Below are 18154 nucleotides of genomic sequence, written 5' to 3'. Positions count from 1 at the left end.
ATGGCTTATGTGATGAAAACAGGAGTGGAAGGCCCACTAAACTCCAAACACCATCCTCGTGAGCCTGCTGAAGAGTGGCATCATGGAAGGGCACTATGTGAGGGGTGGGGGTGTTTCTATGGGCAGAGGTCAGATCCTGGGGGGCAGCACAGAGTACAGATCTGGGGAAGAAAAAGGCCTGGAGCCCTAGGCTTAGGTGAGGCAGGCCAGCCCCAGATGCAGCGTTGCACTGGCCTCAGCTCTGTGCCTGTCCTGAGTATAACATCTGCCTGGCAGATCTTGGATGATGTTGACCTTGGCCAGTGTTGCATGGCATTTCTGCTCTTCCTTCTATGCAGCTTAGATAGAATTTACTCAGGATGCTTTCCTACCCCCAAGTCTGCATTAAATGGCTTCTTCCCACCCCCTGCCCAACGACCCCATAGTATCCTATATTCTCTCATCATAGTCTTCCTCACTGTATATTGCAATGCCTCTTTGTCAAAGGCTCCTGCTTGACTGCAAGCAGTAACCCCCCTGCCTCTTCACCGCTGTGTCCCCTGCACCTAGCACAGCACCTATGGAATAAATAAATGTCAGGTAGGCCCTGGGTGAGGAATCTGGGCTATAAGGAAGAGCAGTCTCGCCTGGGAGGAAGAGTGTAGAGCTGTGCTTGAAACTGTCTCTTTTCCTTAGGAAACAATCCAGATGAACACAGTCTTTGATGGAGAAGCCACAGACCCAGGTAATTACATGGCAGTGCTGCCTATCAGTGGGCTCTTCATATTCCAGGCTGATAGAATCATGGAGGACCCTGTCCGATGTCCTGCTCTTCACTCAAGTCTGTCAATCCACTTGGTTGTGGTGCCTACACAATGCTGACCCTTCCAGGCTTCCCTATAACATGAGATCAGCTCAAAGCAGAGCTGGCTGGCTGATTCTCAAGCATATGATCTCACGTGTGAGGCCTCAGAAGATTTCTACCTAGAGGCTCCCCGTCAAGGACCATGCCTCTGTCTAGCCTCCTTTTCCTGAATCACAAACCAACTCAGGGAATTTGTGAATTCAATAACCCACTTTTTTTTTTCTGCTTACTGGGACTCCATCTCCCCCCACCCTCTTCCCCACTCCTCCTATCCTTTCTGAATGCTTCTAACACCATCCTGTTGGTAATGAGAGATATGGAGAAATGGCAAGCTTGGCTTCTTTTTCCCCTTGATCAGGGCCAAGAATTTCTTCTTGGTCGGCAAGATGAACATAAGGTAAAGCTGGCCTCCAGAGCTCTCATCACCCCCATGAAATCAGCTCCAAATTTAGCTCCTTTACACACATCCCTTCACTTACAAAGGCTCAATTATAGACGTGAATAAAGGGAAGGAAACCAAATTCGGGAGGCAAGTGTGTTGGCTTCCTGCCACCCTCACATGTGAACGGCTCAGCTCGGTCCTCCTCGGAAGGAGGATGGCTCCTCTCCAGGGGAGGCTGCTGCTGCTGCTGGAATTAAATTTCCCTCTATTATTAGGTACTTGTTACCATAATGTGCCCACATTAGCATAAGTGCTGGTGGGATCCTCTGCCTAAGAGGCCACTCGTGCTGCAGGAGCAGGGGCACGCTGGAAACTAGATCTTCTGGGGCAAAAGCCAGGAAGGGCCGAGGCTGTTCTTCTGCGTCTGTGTTTTTGAGAGAAGGAAAAAGGAAGAAATGAGCCAACTAGACTAATGTGAACAAACACCAATTAGCGTCTGCTGGCACCGACATGATAAAAATGGCTCCCTTGCATCATCTCAAAAGAGGCCAGATTTGTGGGTCTGTGTCTGTAAATCTCTGCTAACATAACGTAAATAAAAATCAAAGTTTCTTTTCTTATTTGGTGGGTTCCTGCTTATAGCAGGGATTCAGGGGGTCTTTTTAAACAAACAAATCAGAACGTAATGGGTAACTCCATGAGAAAACAGACCTAATTTATCGGAAGCTCCCATCGAGTTCCAGACTTCTGTGGCCTCTAGTCCTGCCACTGAGGTGACCTTGTGAAAGTGTGAATGTGGTAATTGCTCAGTCCTGCCTGACTCTTTGCAACCTCATGGACTGTAGCCCACCAGGCTCCTCTGTCCATGGGATTCTCCAGGCAAGAATACTGGAGGGGCTTGCCATGTCCTTCTCTAGGGGATTTTCCCGACCCAGGAATAGAACCCAGGTCTCCTGTACTGCAGGCAGATTCTTTACCATCTGAGCCACTGGGGAAGAGACTCTCTTAAACCTTTCTTTCTAGGGAAGCATTGAGATCTGCAACCCGAGTGGTCAGAGCCACGTAGCTCAGCTCTTGGAAAGGGCAGGCTGTTGAAGCTTGTCTGTGTTTTTCACAAGCCTACTTTCCTTCTTTCTAGCTGGGGGTGAGATGAGAGCTGAGTGGAGGGGGGAAGCAGAGAAGCACTTGGATTCCTTTGTTTATATATTGGTTGTGTATTTCTTTTTCTCCCTAGTTACTGGGGCAATATATGAATTCAACTCAAAAACTGGAGCCAGAAAGTGGAAAGACTCCTTAACCCAAATGCCAAAATGGAAAGAGTCCAGCCCCCAGGGAGCTGCTCCAAGAAGACCTGTCCCTCAGAAAGGGACCAGGACACCAAGGAGCACTGACAAGGAAAGAGATGGTCTGAGCATCAAAGTCCAGGCTGAGGATGCAGGCCTGGGGCCCAGGAGCCAGGACAGCATGCCGAGCACCCCAAAGAACAGAAACTCAGCCTTCACGAGAGGGGCATCCCCCAAACGGCACCCAGAGAAGTGAACTAGGCAATGCAGCGAGCGAACTTGACTGTCTGGATGCCGCTTCACCTTACATTCTTCAAGGGCAGAGTGGGAGGCAGAAAATGTAGGGGATCCAGGGTCCCAGAAGGAGTGTTTGACAAACTTTAAACAGAAATGGGTTTGATCCCAGAGTTGCCTTTTTCTGAGATGGCCCAGGAGTGGTTTTGCTCAATCATCTGTGCCTCTGATCAGCTGGACTGTTAACTTGAATGTGGACTTGTGTTTCTTCTTCGTATTGACTCTAGGAAGCCGCATTCCATTCCATTCACCCTCGGGAAGTGCAGGAGACCTGCTGCCTAAATTCTGAGGGCTACCCTCCCATCTGGTTCCACATTTTTTTTTCCCTGCCTTAATTTTGGTGTCTCCCAGATTTCTTCACTGATAAATACAGTTCAACACCATTGTAAATCACCTCTAATCTTTTTCTAAAGAGGCAGAGCAGTGGGGAAAAAAGGATGAATAAATAATAAGTTGTTCATCTGGAAAGAAGAAAACACACTAGATACCTTTAATTTCTTCTCATTAAGGTAAAACTGATAAAGCAATAAGACGCACAGATCTAAGGCACTCAGCTTGATACCATGTAGACTCCTGCCAGAGGCAACCACTATTTGGGTCTTTATTGTCATAAATTACTTTTGCCTTTTTGGAATTTCCTATAAATGGGATTACACAGAACACACTCTTTTGTGTCTGGCTCCTTTTACTAAGCATCATGTCTGTGTGTAACCATCCATCTCTTCACTGTATATCTTATCCCATTGAGGGAATCTACCACATGTCATTTATCCATCCCACATTTAGGTGGCTGCTCCCAGTTTTTTTTTGTTTTTTGTTTTTTTTTTTTTAACTATTATAGATTACAGCACAGTGAACTTCCTTTTCCACATCTTTTGGTAGCACAAACACTTGTTTCTTCTGAGCCTATTCCTAGGAGTGGGATGGCCAGAGCCATTGCTGGAATCTGAGGAGTCTCAAGTTGGTGGCCCCAGTTTACAATTCCACCGGCAATGATGGAGGGCTCTGATTGCTTTCCTCCTTGGTCAACACTTGGTGTCGTCAGTCCTTTTCATTTTAGTCACCCTGGTGAAAATTCCTCTTGAAATAAAGCCACTCTTTTTTGCAAAGCTAAAACAACATCAACCCTGCAACCTACCTGCCCAGCTATTTCTCTACCTCCTCTTGAGGGAGACCACAGGACTGAGTAGAGACACAACGGGAAGCCCTAGCCATTCATACAGTTGAGACATTCACCGTGGGCACAAGCAATGATCCAAACATAAAGCCTCCCTGTGATGGAACAGAAAATGGAAATTTTCAGTGTGTGCCTGGTAGAGGCCGAATAATCCTCACCTTCGCTCCATGTTCTGCTCCTTAGCTGCTGTGACCACAGGAAAGGACTAGATGAGAGTCCACTGGAGCAGTACCCACTTTCCCGGTTGGGGTAACAGATGAGAACTCTCCCAGGCCCAGGATGGCCTGTACGAGGCAGCCAGGATCCATCTTGCAAATGCAGAACTTGGGAGGGAGCAGCTGCACTGTTTATTGTGTGCCTGCTGTCGTTGGTGTGACTTCTCAAGAAAAAGAAACATTTAGAAAATGCCCCGTCCTGGCCTAGAGCAAGTGTGATTTATTAATAAGGGTTGGTTGCCAGGGAACTCCCTTGAATAGGTTTAAATTTTGCAAAGAAGGCAGAGCTGCTCATTTGTGGAGGTTAAAGTGGGTGAAGTGGCTGATTACCCATTTAAGACTCGGCAAGTCTGTGGGGCCCCGAGTAAAAGGCCTTCCTCAGAAGCTCTCAGCCTCAATGTAAGTAAAATGAAGCTCCGAAAAGGCTGAAGGGGGTGCCTGATAACTGTTTACGAGCCCATTAAGGATGATTAAAAGGAGGGTGGCAAACAGCTGTTCTCCCTTCTCCTGAGATGACAGGGCAGGCGGGGATCGTGCTTCTTGGACAGAAAGAGAGATTTAAGTTAGGCACAGGGAGGGACCTCTCGAAGCCCAGGGTCTGCTTGAAGAGTCATTTCTCTCCCTGGTGATGGGCAGGAAGACTTGTCTTCCAAGCCCCAAGATGTGAACACTGAGGAGCCCAAGATATGGGTCAGGAGTAGTACCAGGAAACTTCTGCCAAAAGAAACTGCCTTTTTCTTTTGCATATTGGACTATTCAATTAGGGGCAATCAGAAGTCTCAGGTCTAGGACTAGATTATTTAAACCAGGTTTGAAAAATAAATTACCTGAGTAAAATCAAGCCAGGGACCATTGCTGCTGCTGAGTCGCGTCAGTCGTGTCTGACTCTGTGCGACCCCATAGACGGCAGCCCATCAGGCTCCTCCATCCCTGGGATCCTCCAGGCAAGAACGCTGGAGTGGGTTGCCATTTCCTTCTCCATTGGGAACCATGTAAAAGTTCTCTCACATTTCTTTCCCAAGGACTTAATCACATATAAATTTATTGTATCTAATGTTGACTTGCCTGATTCTGAGTCATTAAAAATTAAAGCAAACATGTTCAGAGGTCAGGTCACAGAGGGATCCACTGAGGGATGTGGAAGCCCATGGTGAATTCTGAAGTTGGAGCTTTCCCTCGTGTTCAGTAGGAAGCGGGGTCTGCATTGCTGTCCCGTTTTGTTCAGAGCACGTGTGAAGAAAAACTGGGCAATGAGGCTTACGCTCCTTATAGCCCTCTCTCACGTCTGTAGGGAGAAGGAAATGGCAACCCACTCCAGCCTGGAAAATCCCATAGATGGAGAAGCCTGGTAGGCTGCAGTCGATGGGGTTGCAAAGAGTCAGACACAACTGAACGACTTCACTTCCCTTCACGTCTGTAGATCTATCATTTGCCTTTTTGTGTAATGTGTTTTGTAATGGCTGAGAAAATTAAAGCAACCAAATAGTGAATCTAGAAAATGATGGCTATTGAAACTTGGCATTTCTGATTTCAAATTTACCGTGTGTGTTTACACCTGCATCCATTCAGTAAATGTTTACGGAGCAAACACTATGTGCCTGGTGCTGACTCGTTGTCACACAGCAGCCCCAGGGCCCTGCCCTCTCGGAGCTTACACTCGGCCTGCTGTGGCCACAGGCAGCCTGCTGTGACCCATCCTCAAAGATTCTATTTGCACTCCCATCCTGGTCTGTTTCTTGGTTCCTTGAGTGTTCTATTTGAAAGATAAATTAACCCAAGTCTGGAATTTCCTTTTTGGAAGAGGATATATTTCAGAATTGCTTAAATATTAAAAAAAAATTAATGTGGGGACTTGTCTGGTGGTCTAGTGGTTAAGACTTCGCATTCCCAATGCAGGGGACATGGGTTCAATCCTTGGTCAGGAAATTAAGATCCCGCATGTTGCTCAGCTTGGCCAAAAAACCAAATTTAATAGGAAGCCTTTATTAGAAAATACTTGAGATGCCCAAGGAGGGGCCCCAGTCTTGGGTTATCTGAACAGCATACTGCTTATAACCTCTGCATGGCAGCTCTGAGTCAGGTGTGACTTCCTTATGTGGAGGATGGATGTATTCTGAGGCCAGGGAAAAGGTCAGTCACAGGATGGGGTGGGGAATGGGGGGTAGACTCAGATCACCGAGACCCCACTATGTGTATGGGAGGTGAGATGTGGCGCCTGCTCAAAGGAATAATACAACTGAGACGATAACCAGTTCTTTGAAAAGACAGCAGCCACTGCTGGCTGCTGCTGCTAAGTTACTTCAGTCGTGTCCGACTCTGTGCGACCCCACAGCCCACCAGGCTCCCCCATCCCTGGGATTCTCCAGGCAAGAACACTGGAGTGGGTTGCTGTTTCCTTCCCCAGTGCATGAAAGTGAAAAGTAAAAGTGAAGTCGCTCAGTCATGTCTGACCCTCAGCGACCCCATGAACTGCAGCCTTCCAGGCTCCTCCATCCACGGGAGTACTGGAGTGAGGTGCTATTGCCTTCTCCGACTGCTGGCACTGAATGTGAAATAAATGAGTTTCGTGGGTAGTGGGCATGGGAGAAAGCAGATGGGGCCACAGCAGTCTCTGAAAGTGTGAGGGATGACCTGGACGCTGAAGGACTCTCAGAGCTAGCTGTGAGTCTGCAGTGGGAGAGAAGAGAATGTTGAGCGAAGGCTGAAGCATTCAGAATCTTGGTTGTCAATCAATTTTCAACCAGTGCTTGTCCTGTGTCACCTGGGGTGAATAACCGCAGCCAATATAGAGCCTTCCGGAGGCGTGGCAACTATTCAACAAACATTTGTAGAACCGGATAGAATTAAGCAAGGTGACGGCTGGTTTCCAACCTGAGTCATGTAGCAGAGTACATCTTCTCTAACTAGATTTACACAAACGTGATGGTGATCAACAAATAGTTACTGAGTGCCAATTAGGTCCCAGGCACTGTTTTAGGCTCTGGGAAGACAGCAGTAAATAAAACAATGTTCCTAGTGTTAACATTCTAGTGAGGGATGAGAGACTGAATATGAAAATGGACGATGGCCCAACCATATATAAACATAGAACTTGGGCCCACACAACCTGCAGCAACCTGCCTAGGAAACCAACCCCCTTATCTACAGTAAACAGCCCGGGAAGCCAGCCTGCCATAAGTCAGGCTTGCAGGAAGCTGAATGGCTGTTTCTAGTAACAATCCAGGAAGCTAAACAATAAGTTCTGTAGCTGCTGCTAAGTCACTTCAGTCGTGTCCGACTCTGTGCGACCCCATAGACAGCAGCCCACCAGGCTCCCCCGTCCCTGGGATATCAGCCCCAAATGGCCAGGACATGATAACAGTCATCTTCCCTAATTTTTATCTCCACTTCTAACTTAGGACCAGCCAGAGAAAACTAAATGTACACCATAGGATGTACTCCCTCCAGTGAGCCCACCGACAGCTTCCCCAGGCTGACAGCCTCCAATCAGAGCACCCCAAGCCTTCTCTTTGTTCCACTACAAAGCTTTCCCATTCCTCTGCCTGCTTTTGAGTCTCTGCCAAGAGTGATGGTGGCTGACTTGCTTACTGCAGTAAGGTACAAATAAATATGCTTTGCTTTTCTCATATAGTTAGCCTTTGTTTATTTCCATAGAAATGATAGATAAACAGGTTATACACATGTACATATATATCACATGTATGCATATTTCATATGTATGCACATGTCATAGGTAGATATATCCTTTATGTATAAATATATGATATTTTAATGGTGGTAAGAGCTATTGAGAACTATGAACAAGGTCAGGGTTATGAAGGGTGGGCATGGCTGCTTTAAATAGTGTGGTCAAGGAAGGCCCACAGTTAGGTGAGAGGCAAGTAGTGGAAGCCGGCAGAGTCATGCAGGTAACTGGTAAGACACCCCAGGCAGAGAGTGCAAAGGGAAAACCAAGTTGAGGATTAGCTGGAGGAACAGTGATGAACACAAGAACCGGAGAAAACGCCTTTGCACAGGTGTCTGTGGGAAAGTGGGCGCGTATCTGGAGGTAGGGTTGGGTATGTGTGGTCTGTGGAGGGTATGATGAGGCAGTGAGGGATGAGAGGCTCATCATGTAGGGCTTTGTAAACCATGGTAAAGACTTCGGCTTTTGCTCTGAATGTGATGAGGAGACATGGCAGGGTTAGGGGTGCAACATATTTTCTGTTTTAAATCATCTCTCAGAGTGCTGATTTGAGAATTCACTTGAGGGAGGCAGGGAGCAGGAGTGGAAGTAGAGGGGGCAATGAGGTGGCTTTTGGATTAATCCAGGTATGAGATGGCAGTGGCTTGGTTCAGGGTGTTGGGCACATGGAAACCTTGAAGAACCTTTTGGAAGGAGTGCTTCAGCTACAAAAGAAGCCCTGAGTTCTCCTGGGCCAATTCCCATCTTAAATAAAGGTGCCCCTGCAGGGTCTAGCCACTCCCTCAGTGGAAGCTTCCAAATACAGTTATTTCACGTAACACCAAACAATGCTTCCTGAATGCAACTGCCCCCTGACCAGGCTGTGAAATCTACTGTTATTGCTGTCTGGAGTGGTGATGGTGGTGGTGGTTGTGGTGGTGGTGGTGGTGTGTGTGTGTGTGTGTGTGTGTGTGCGCACACACACACACAAGCACACTGTGAGAGAGAAGCCCTCTGTATTTCTATGCATTGAACTGAGTCCTGTCAAGATTCCAAACAGGCTTCATAGAAGCAGAGCAAACAGACTTGGATGGCGTTTTCTCGATCGGAACTCAGTGCCCTGCTGTGGAAAAGGTCACAGGTACCTTATTCATCCAAGCCATGCATTAGATTAGCTCACAATCTGAAAAAATACAGTTGTGATTAAAAGCCTTTTACCAGGAGATCTGAGTTGTACAAAAAAACAAAAACAAAAACAAAAAACCTGTGTCCTGTGACTTCCAAGAGAGTCTAAATTCTTAGCAAATTAGTTTAGAAGGAAATAGGGAGGTGAGTGTGTCCTAGAAAACTGGAGCCTCAAGATGGGATTTTTGGAGACAGTCACTACTAAAAATGGTATCTCCTACCATTCCTGTGAGCGTGAACCATAATTATCAGTCCTGATTTGGGGTTGGGAGAACATGATCCTTGCAAGTGTTAAGCATGCTTGTGAGCTTTGCAGTTTTCCCGTGTGGTGCCTGCTAAGTGAGACAGGCCCAGTGCTTAGACAAGAGCATCCCGCTGCCCATGTGGGGCCCCAGTGCACTCAGAAGCCTTGTGATTCCTGCAGGGTCCAAACACAATCTGTGGCCGAGGGAGGGAAGCTGGTTAATCTAATTTATAGATGAGGCTCACAAGAGCTCCTCCATTTCCTGTCCTGCCCATCTCATCTGTTCTTCCACAGTCAGAACACCCTCCAAATGATATGCTAAGCTGTCTTTTTTATTTGGTAACACTTTTATTGGTTTTGTGATTTAATTCACATACCAATAAATTCAGTGGTTTTCAAGTATATTCACAGAGTTGTGAAACCATCACCACTATCTAACTCTTCAAGCCCTAACCTACTGTCTGTCTCTATGGCTATTTCATATGAATAGAAAACATATCATATATGTCCTTTTGTATTATCTGGCTTATTTCACTTCGCGTGTTTTCAAGAATTATCTATGTTGTAGCAGATATCAGGGCTTTATTCCTTTTTATGGCTGAATAATGTTCTGTTGCATGAGTATACCACATTTTATTTATCTACTTATCAACTGATGGATATTTGGGTTATTTCCACCTTGTGGCTATTATGAATAATGTGCACTGGATGTTAGTGCACAAGTTCTTGTATGGACACACTTTAATTTCTCTCGGTTACATACCTAGGAGTGGAAATGCTAGGTCATATGATATTTCTATATTGATCTTTTTGAAAATCCATGACATTCTTTTTCAAAGTACTTGCACTATTTTACCTTCTCACCAGCAATCCACTAGGCTGTCACAAACTTTTGAAATAGACAAATGTTTTAAAATGTTTTCTCTCATCTGTCGGCCCAGGATGTGATAGTGTTGGCCCTTCCCAGACACTGTCAAGGTCTGGCATGAGGAGGTAGCCCATGGTCTGGAGTGCTGGTTGACCTCACTGAGCTTCCTCTGCACCTGAGCCGTCTGCAGACAGGTCTGGACAAACCTCTGGATTGCAACTGTGTGTCTAACATGGGCTGGGTACAATGCTGCTGCTGCTGCTGCTGCTAAGTCGCTTCACTCGTGTCCGACTCTGTGCGACCCCACAGACGGCAGCCCACCAGGCTCCCCCGTCCCTGGGACTCTCCAGGCAAGAACACTGGAGTGGATTGCTATTTCCTTCTCCAAAGCATGAAAGTGAAAAGTGAAAATGAAGTTGCTCAGTTGTGTCCGACTCCTAGCGACTCCATGGACTGCAGCCCACCAGGCTCCTCTGTCCATGGGATTTGCCAGGCAAGAGTACTGGAGTCGGGTGCCATCGCCTTCTCCGGTACACTAGTTACATGAACTCCAAATCCTCATAGCACTCTGAGGATAGCCTGGTTAACTGCATTTTAATGAGAAAGCTGAGGGGTGGAGAGATAAGGGACCTTGCCCAGAGGTCACAGAGCCAGGACACCAACCTGGGTGTGCCTCCACGGAGCCTATGCTGAAGGGCTCAGTTATGTCCTTTGATTTGTGTTCTGATGTGGAAAGGTGTCAGATAACTGAACCCTCAGACGGATCCTCTGACCAAGTATCTCTTCCCTGAAAGCCCAAGGCTTCTTCTTCCCTGAAAGCCCAAGCTGCAGAAATCAACCCTTACACAGGCAGCATCACTACCAGCTTCTGGACCAGCAGACATGCTCTGAGAGCGTCCTCTCCCATCTGGCTTGAGCTGGGATCTGAAATAGCCACTGGCCTCCTGCAGCCCTGCAAGCCCAGCGCATGCAGCTTTGGGCTGTGCGAAAGGCATGGTCTATTCTTTGCTCTGTTCTATACACATTCCCTACCAGTCAGCTGCTCAACAAAAGCAGTCTCATCTTGGTTATGAGTATTCAAGTGCTTTCCAAAGACGTTAAATCAAGATCTGGTTCACTCAGAAACAGCCTCCTCCTCCCCAAGGCGAAGGGGCAGCAGTTATGTATGTTGGTCAGCAGGGGCTCTTTTTGCCACTTGGCTTCCTCTGAGTGGTCCAGAAACCATCTCCAATACACTGGGTCCTCTCTTTAAAACCTCCTCCAAGCTTTTCAGAGTATGAGGCTGCAGGCCCTGCAAAGAGCAGCCACAGGGCTCCCACAGTCAGGATTCTGTCCTGTGGCCACCCACAGAAATCCACAACAGCAGTGTGGTTGCTGGAAACCAGGACAGCCCTACCAAACCTGAAGGAGGGAGTGGCCAACTCCACCCATGAGTGGCCTTTTCCTTGAAGACCACAGGACAGTGATCAGGGCATTTTGCCAAGCAAACTATGCTTATCGATGAAGACATCTCCCAGCTGGACTCAGAACAACTTAATCACTGTTGACTTAAGTACAGAGAGGGTTAGAATCTCTGAATAAATACCCCTGGATTTTGTTCCCTTAACACATGACCCTGGTGGCTCAGACGGTAAAGTGTCTGTCTACAATGCAGGAGACCTGGGTTCAAGCCCTGGATTGGGAAGATCGCTGGAGAAGGAAATGGCAAACCACTCCAGTACTATTGCTTGGAAAATCCCATGGACAGAGGAGACTGGTAGGCTACAGTCTAAGGGGTCACAAAAAGTCGGACACGACTGAGCGACTTCCCTTTCCCTTTTTTTCCTTAACACATGATCCTGCCACAAGTTCCAGAGAATGTTTGTTTGAGTGTATGCTGATGTGTCTAAGTGTCCGTATAATAATAATTAAAATCACTTTGCGTTTATAGAATGCTTATAATGTGGAACATCTCATGGAGTCCTTTGTATTTATGATGTTTTTTAATATAACGCATCTGGAGGTACTCTCTCACTTACCTATGAAGAATTTAAGATTAGAAAGGGTGAGTTACCTCCCAGAGGTTTCAGAGCTAGAAAGTGGCAGAGGCAGGTGGGGTCTGAAAGGAGGTGTGGCTTCTAAGCGCCTTCATGCTGGACCAGGGTCTGGAATTCCGCTTAGCCTCCTGTTGCTCCCATCCCAAGACTGCCTTAATCTTGGGGTTGCTTTAGAAGAAGGGGCAAGGCTGAGTGTAGAATCAGAAGGGGAAGGTGAGGTCAGAATGTACAAGCTAGTTGATGCTGGAGCTTGTTTGGATGTCTTGAAATTCACCAGGGCTTGGACCATTCTTCCAGGATGGGGCCCTTCCCATGGAGCAACTGAGGGCTCATTAGTGTCACTGAGCACCAGGTGAGAAAGATAAAAAGGAAAGTGAAGAGGCAAAAAGGGAGGGGGACAACAGGGCTGAAGCAAACGATGAAGAGCAGAGAGAGAGAGGAGAGGTGGCTGGTGGCCTGAAGACCCTTGCCTGGGAGCCCCCTGCCTGGGGAGCTGATAGAGCAAGCACAGCCTTCATTCTCTCGCGCAGGGCCAACAAAGGGCAGCTGAATCACAGGATTTCTCAGGAAATAAAAATTCCTAGCACACCCCTGGGGCCTCGGGTAGAAAAACTGACAACGTGTTGATTGAAAACAGACCCAGCTGAAATGTGCCCGCAGCGTGAGGCCGCGTTCTCACAGGTTCACAGCGACACCTAGTGGTCTCTGAGGGCACCTGCCGCCTCCGTGGAAACTATGAGGCCTGTGGTCTGGTATTCTGGGTCTAGAGCAGAAACGTCCTCTTTACCCTAGCTGTCAAAGACCATATTTTGCTTTGTGGAATATGTCAGTATTCTGAGAGGAATTCCACGCATTCCCAGGAGCCAAAGACCAGACTTCCTACTACAGTCAGTTATGTATATTCAATTGACTGCAGCGGCTAGATTTTCTGATGTGGTCATTATTTATTCCGGTTTAATTCTTTTCATCTATTGAATCGAACTGAATGTATTTAATGGCATTACCTTTAGAAGACCTTTACATAAATGAATTCACCAATTCCAGACATTTCTTTGTTAGATCACGTGTTGGGAAAATATGACTATGCTTTTACATGAGGTCAAAGACCATGGCTTCCATCATCACTCTGATCAATAAGTCTGCTTAAAAATGAAAACTAAGCATCTCTTTCTGAATAATGGCACTTGAACATTTTCATCCCCTTCCTTGCTTCCCTTCGCGCCATTTGAGCTTTGGCTAATTTACTTGTCTGAAGGCTCCCTGGGGGGCAGAGTATGTCCAGTGTTAGTACAATGCCTGGGACATAGTTAATGCTCAAAAACTCTCTCTTAATTGAATGACTTCAGCTCCTGATCAGGCAGTGGAGGGCACAGGAGGGAGGTCAGATAATCCAATTTCCTGGCAAGGGCTGCTATAGGATTCTAGACTCCAGGGGGACTTTATCAGGCCAAGAAGACCCTTGCCTGGCAACTCAGCTTCTTGTCAATGGCTGGGGATGGTCTGTGGTTAAATAGTAGCCCAGGGTGGCACTTGTAGAGCTCTGTGAAAATGCCTATTAAATGCCTGTGGGCTGGCACTCCTGGGAGGGCTCCATGAGGCCATATTTTACAGGGACCATCAAGAGACCCACTGAGGGCTTTCTTTTTGACGAAAAAACCATGAGCTCTGGCAATCCAATCTTACTGGCAAGGAAATACTTATCCCCAAGCTAAATTTTATCTAAATTACATTGCCAAATTACCTATGTTAACTGGGTTCCATTGGTCACAAAAATCAGCTACTCACAGATCTACTGGGAAGCCACTTGTGGAAATAAAGAGCATTAGCCCCATTGTGTGATCTCTCCAGAACCCAGAAGATGCAGAAGACCTGACTATTTGGAGTGTGGTATAGTGGATGGGGCTCATATTGGTGCCAGCCCAGGATCATTTGAATAACCTTCCTAAGTTATGGAAATAGGCCATGGTAGGGCCATTGCCTCACTGGGATGGAGATCAGAACTCAGTTCCCCAAATCACTTCTGCAGCTCAGACACAGACATGTGGCCTGGGCTCTGCCAGTTGGATGCAGCAACTTGAAACTTAAATAGAAGAGTAAAAAGCAAGGGAGCAGTTGCCACACAGGACTGCATCTTTGTGATGGGGGAGAAGTATGGCAAGGAGTGTGGGGCCCCCAGAGGCGGCAGGACAGGGAGAGATACTCCCAGTAACAGGAGCCAGAGGCCGTGGGATCAAGCCTGTGACTGGACCAGGGTTTACAGCTGCAGAGCCTCAAGCCCTCTTCTCTAACTCTGCCAGAGAGTCTGTAAGCCCCTAATAGCCTCTCATACATTGTTCTTCTATTTAAACAAAGTAGAGTGAGTTGTTGTTGTTCAGTCTCTGGGATATGTCCAACTCTGCAACCCCATGGACTGTAGCCCACCAGGCTCCTCTGTCCATAGGATTTTCCAGGTAAGAATACTAGAGTGAGTTAGTTGTTTGTTAATAAGAACCCTGGTAGATAAATCTGCCATTAAATTATAGTTAGTTTTCATGGATATTGGAATCAGAAAGTCATTCAGCATTCAAGAAGGTTCATGTCAAGAGTTCAAGGATCATTACCTCAGAGAGATTGCAGTCAACTACTTTGTTTGGGGCTGAGGTGGATATCTGGTGTGACCGCCTATTCAACATGTCTCCAGGGACAACCATTTTTCTTTTTTTTTTCAGGGACAACCATTTTTCTATTGTTAATTTAAGCCCTGTCTTCTGGTAGTACTGACATCTTGCCCTAGATCCAAAGCTGTGGCACAGGACTCAGGCCAGGCCAATTAGGTTGCTGCTTTTCCCTGGCCTCAGTGATTGGTTCAGGGATGGATACATGTCCCAAGGTGGACCAATGAGAGCCATCCCTGGAACTTGGGCTGTATTGCTAGGGAATTACTCTTACTCTGCTGAGCCTCCTCAGCTGGGGGGAGGTAAGCATGAAACATGAAGCCAGTGCTTGTCATCATGTCAAGTGTGGGAGTTGCTGCCAACCAAAGAATAAACCCTATTGGAGGAAAGCAAGAGTAAGAGATAGATACTAATTTCCAATGGTTTAGTCACTAAGTCATGCCCGATCTTGCAACCCCATGGACTGTAGCCTGCCCGGCTCTTCTGTCCTTGGGATTTTCCAGGCAAGAATACTGGAGTGGGTTTCCATTTCCTTCTCCAGGGGATCTTCCCGACCCAGTGACTGAACCTGGGTCTCCTGCATTGCAGGCAGATTCCTTACCAACTGACCTACCAGGGAAGCCCCTAATTTCCAATGATACTGCACATTTGGATCCAGCCAGGACCAAAATCAGTACCATCCTTTAGATTTTTTAATTATATGAGCCATGAATTCCCTTGTAAGTTAATTTGAGTTCAGTCTTTGTCACTTAAAACTAAAAGGGTCCTGACTAATTCCATGGTGCATGTTCAAACACTAGAATTTTTGGCAAGGCTTCAAAGGGATTAAATTACATCCCCACTTATATCATTCACTTGATTACTCTTCAAGCCTGTGTTTTCATTTGAGGATAACTGCTATGGCCCCAACTGTGCTCTGTACTCACAAAACCAAGTTTGCACACACCCTAGGAAACACGAGGTTCCTTTGCCCATGCTTGTCAGTCCACTCTACCTCTCACACCTCTCCCATACAATGTGCCCATTTGCGGTCCTCCCATTCTACATGTTGAACACTTCTCTCAACATTCTGTCTGAGGTGCACTGTTGTAACAATATATATCTTCAGTTACAACAAAAGGCACATCCTCCACCTTGAACACAATATGGTACCCACCTGTGAGGGTAGCTGCCAGCCCGTGTGCACAGGCATTTGGGTTCAGAACCATTGGTCCTAGATTTCCAGCATCAGGGTGACTCAGCGATGACAATCTTCACACCCCTCTTCTAAGTGTGTCTCCATGATTCTTGTCCCGCTACCAGCTGGCTTGTTTTCTCTTCATTTCCAAAATCAACTCCCAAAGAGAGAAAGATCTAACTTGAATGATCTTTGATTCAGCTGGACCACATCTGACAATACCAGTCGGTCCATGCATGGAGGTCCTGGGCCAAGCATCCTCCTCTGTCCAATCACACGTGGGCAAAGGATGGTATGGTCAAAACACGGCAAAGTCTGGATGAGCAATGCCTTGAGGACTCTTCTCTCCTTGGAGGCTATGACCACGGCAGTGTTCTCAGCCAGGAATGGTGTGTTTGGTCACTCCCATGATCAATGTGTCTGGTAACTTCTCCTGTCCTATAAATAACAGAATAAAATCATAACGATGAGGGATGTGGATGCTAATAATAACTCTGAAGAACTGGCTTCAGGTTCAGTACCTCTGTTCTTGCTGCATCACATGTACTGGCTGTCTCTGAAAGTTGTCAGCTTTATTTTCCTATAAGCCAAAGGGTTAACTGGGTTTGAGAAACTCTGAGGAGACAGCCTGGATTTAAACACCCCTCTCCCTTGACACAGAGCTCCCAGCTGCTACCCTCATTGTGGCTCGAGTGCCTTTAGATATGTGAACATTCTCAACTCCTTTCCCTAAGCCTGATGATGGCCTACTTCCCCTGTTGCTGGGAGAGGGCTGTGAATACCCTCTGTGCTGGTATCCCACTTGTTCCTAGCTTAGTCTGTGGCATTACATCAGCCTACTAAGGCCAACTCCAGAACATCCAGCTTTGAGCCAAAGTGCTTTCAAAATAACAAAAGGTTCATACCCGAGAGGCCCATCTCTGACCAGCCACACATATGGAGTACTGCAAGCTCTAGCATTAACTCACCGTGTGAGTTTTCAGCAAATTGAAAAATACTAGGCTGCCTCCCTTCTTAGTAAAAAAAAAAAATCCATAACTAGCAGGCTTGGCAATGGGAAGGAAGCTGGTGAGAAGGGTGGGCTGCACCAGAGCCCCCCTTACTTCAACATGGAGTTTCCCCTGGCCTGACATTGACTGTGGTTGGTCTAAGATATTACCCTCTCCCCCTGGACTGACTGCTTCAAGGTCTAGAACACCATCAGTAAAGTCTAATTCCTTGTTGTATCTGAAGTTGCCTTAGTAGCTCATTTCTCCAAAGTTGTGGGGTCTTTGTTCATTGTGTATTTAATTCACCAGACAAGGACTCTTTTCACCTTGGCTGCCAAACAGTATCTCAAGTCAAAAGTGGCCTCTGGTCTACATGGACAAATCAAGGTGACTTATTCCCACTCTGGAGGAAATGTGGCTTAGTGGTTAAAGGCATGCACTCTGATATTGGATATACTTGGGGTCAAACATTTGTGACCTTGAGTAAGTCATTTAACATTTTTGTGCTCTGTTTCCTACCCTGTAAGATGGGGATGATGATGCTGTAAGTCTGCCCCATGGAGAAGTGTGCAAGTTAAACAAGATCTTGTACATGTAAGCAGTAAACACCCTGTTTTTTTTTTTTTTTTTCCAGCTAAGTGGGATTTTCCAAGGAGACACCAGAACTTCCCCTGGGGAAGTTCCTCTTCTTCTGGGGCTGCCTGCACTTTGAAGCCCTTCTAGGTAAAGGTGGCAGAAACATCATACATCATAGCAGCCGCTACAGGGTTCTCCTCACAGCTCTGTTCCTCCTGCCTCCCTGGGGGCAATGTCATGGGCTCCAGAGAAGATGGCCAAGGTGACAGCCAACTTGGAACCTACAAGTCTGGACTGGGGCCCCTCACTGTGTGGGAAGTGTGTTGACCACCGGTGGGTGTGAGTGACCCACCACTCTTCAATCGGGCGTTCTTTTTAGGTGCACTGCTGCTCGATTTCACTGTGCACAGGACTTCAGAGCAGGGGACAGACATGGGGGAGGGACCCCCACCCCGCCTGCCTCCTGGTCTGTGACAGTCACGTGGCTCTGAGAAAGTGGCTCAACCGGACAGGCCCCCCAGGTCCTGGCTCCCAGAAACCTAATCCGGGCTCAGCCAGGCTTTTGT

At 47.0% G+C, this 18154-nt stretch overlaps 1 protein-coding gene and 1 long non-coding RNA gene across 6 annotated transcripts in view; one reads left to right on the top strand and one right to left on the bottom strand.

Moving 5' to 3' along the window:
* CDHR3 (cadherin related family member 3) overlaps positions 1 to 3467 on the top strand; it is a 68728-nt gene extending 65261 nt beyond the window's left edge. The window contains exons 18-19 of the mRNA XM_086396914.1: positions 676 to 724; positions 2461 to 3467. Of these exons, the coding sequence (XP_086253040.1) occupies positions 676 to 724; positions 2461 to 2765 (354 nt within the window). The 3' untranslated portion in view covers positions 2766 to 3467. The remainder of the gene's footprint in view (positions 1 to 675; positions 725 to 2460) is intronic.
* The window catches only part of LOC147374370 (uncharacterized), a 103002-nt gene extending 86541 nt beyond the window's left edge, over positions 1 to 16461 (bottom strand). For all 5 annotated transcript variants that reach the window (XR_015162689.1, XR_015162686.1, XR_015162687.1 and 2 more), the window contains exon 1: positions 16003 to 16461. This is a non-coding gene — a long non-coding RNA (uncharacterized LOC147374370). The remainder of the gene's footprint in view (positions 1 to 16002) is intronic.
* Positions 16462 to 18154: the final 1693 nt, after the last annotated feature.

This window comes from Bos grunniens, chromosome 4 (genome assembly GCF_055505025.1).
Source record: "Bos grunniens cultivar Pamir isolate PY7600 chromosome 4, Bosgru_T2T1.0, whole genome shotgun sequence".
NCBI lineage: Eukaryota > Metazoa > Chordata > Mammalia > Artiodactyla > Bovidae > Bos > Bos grunniens.
Note: the sequence above shows the minus strand (reverse complement) of the source record. Positions and strands in the feature narration are given on the sequence as shown.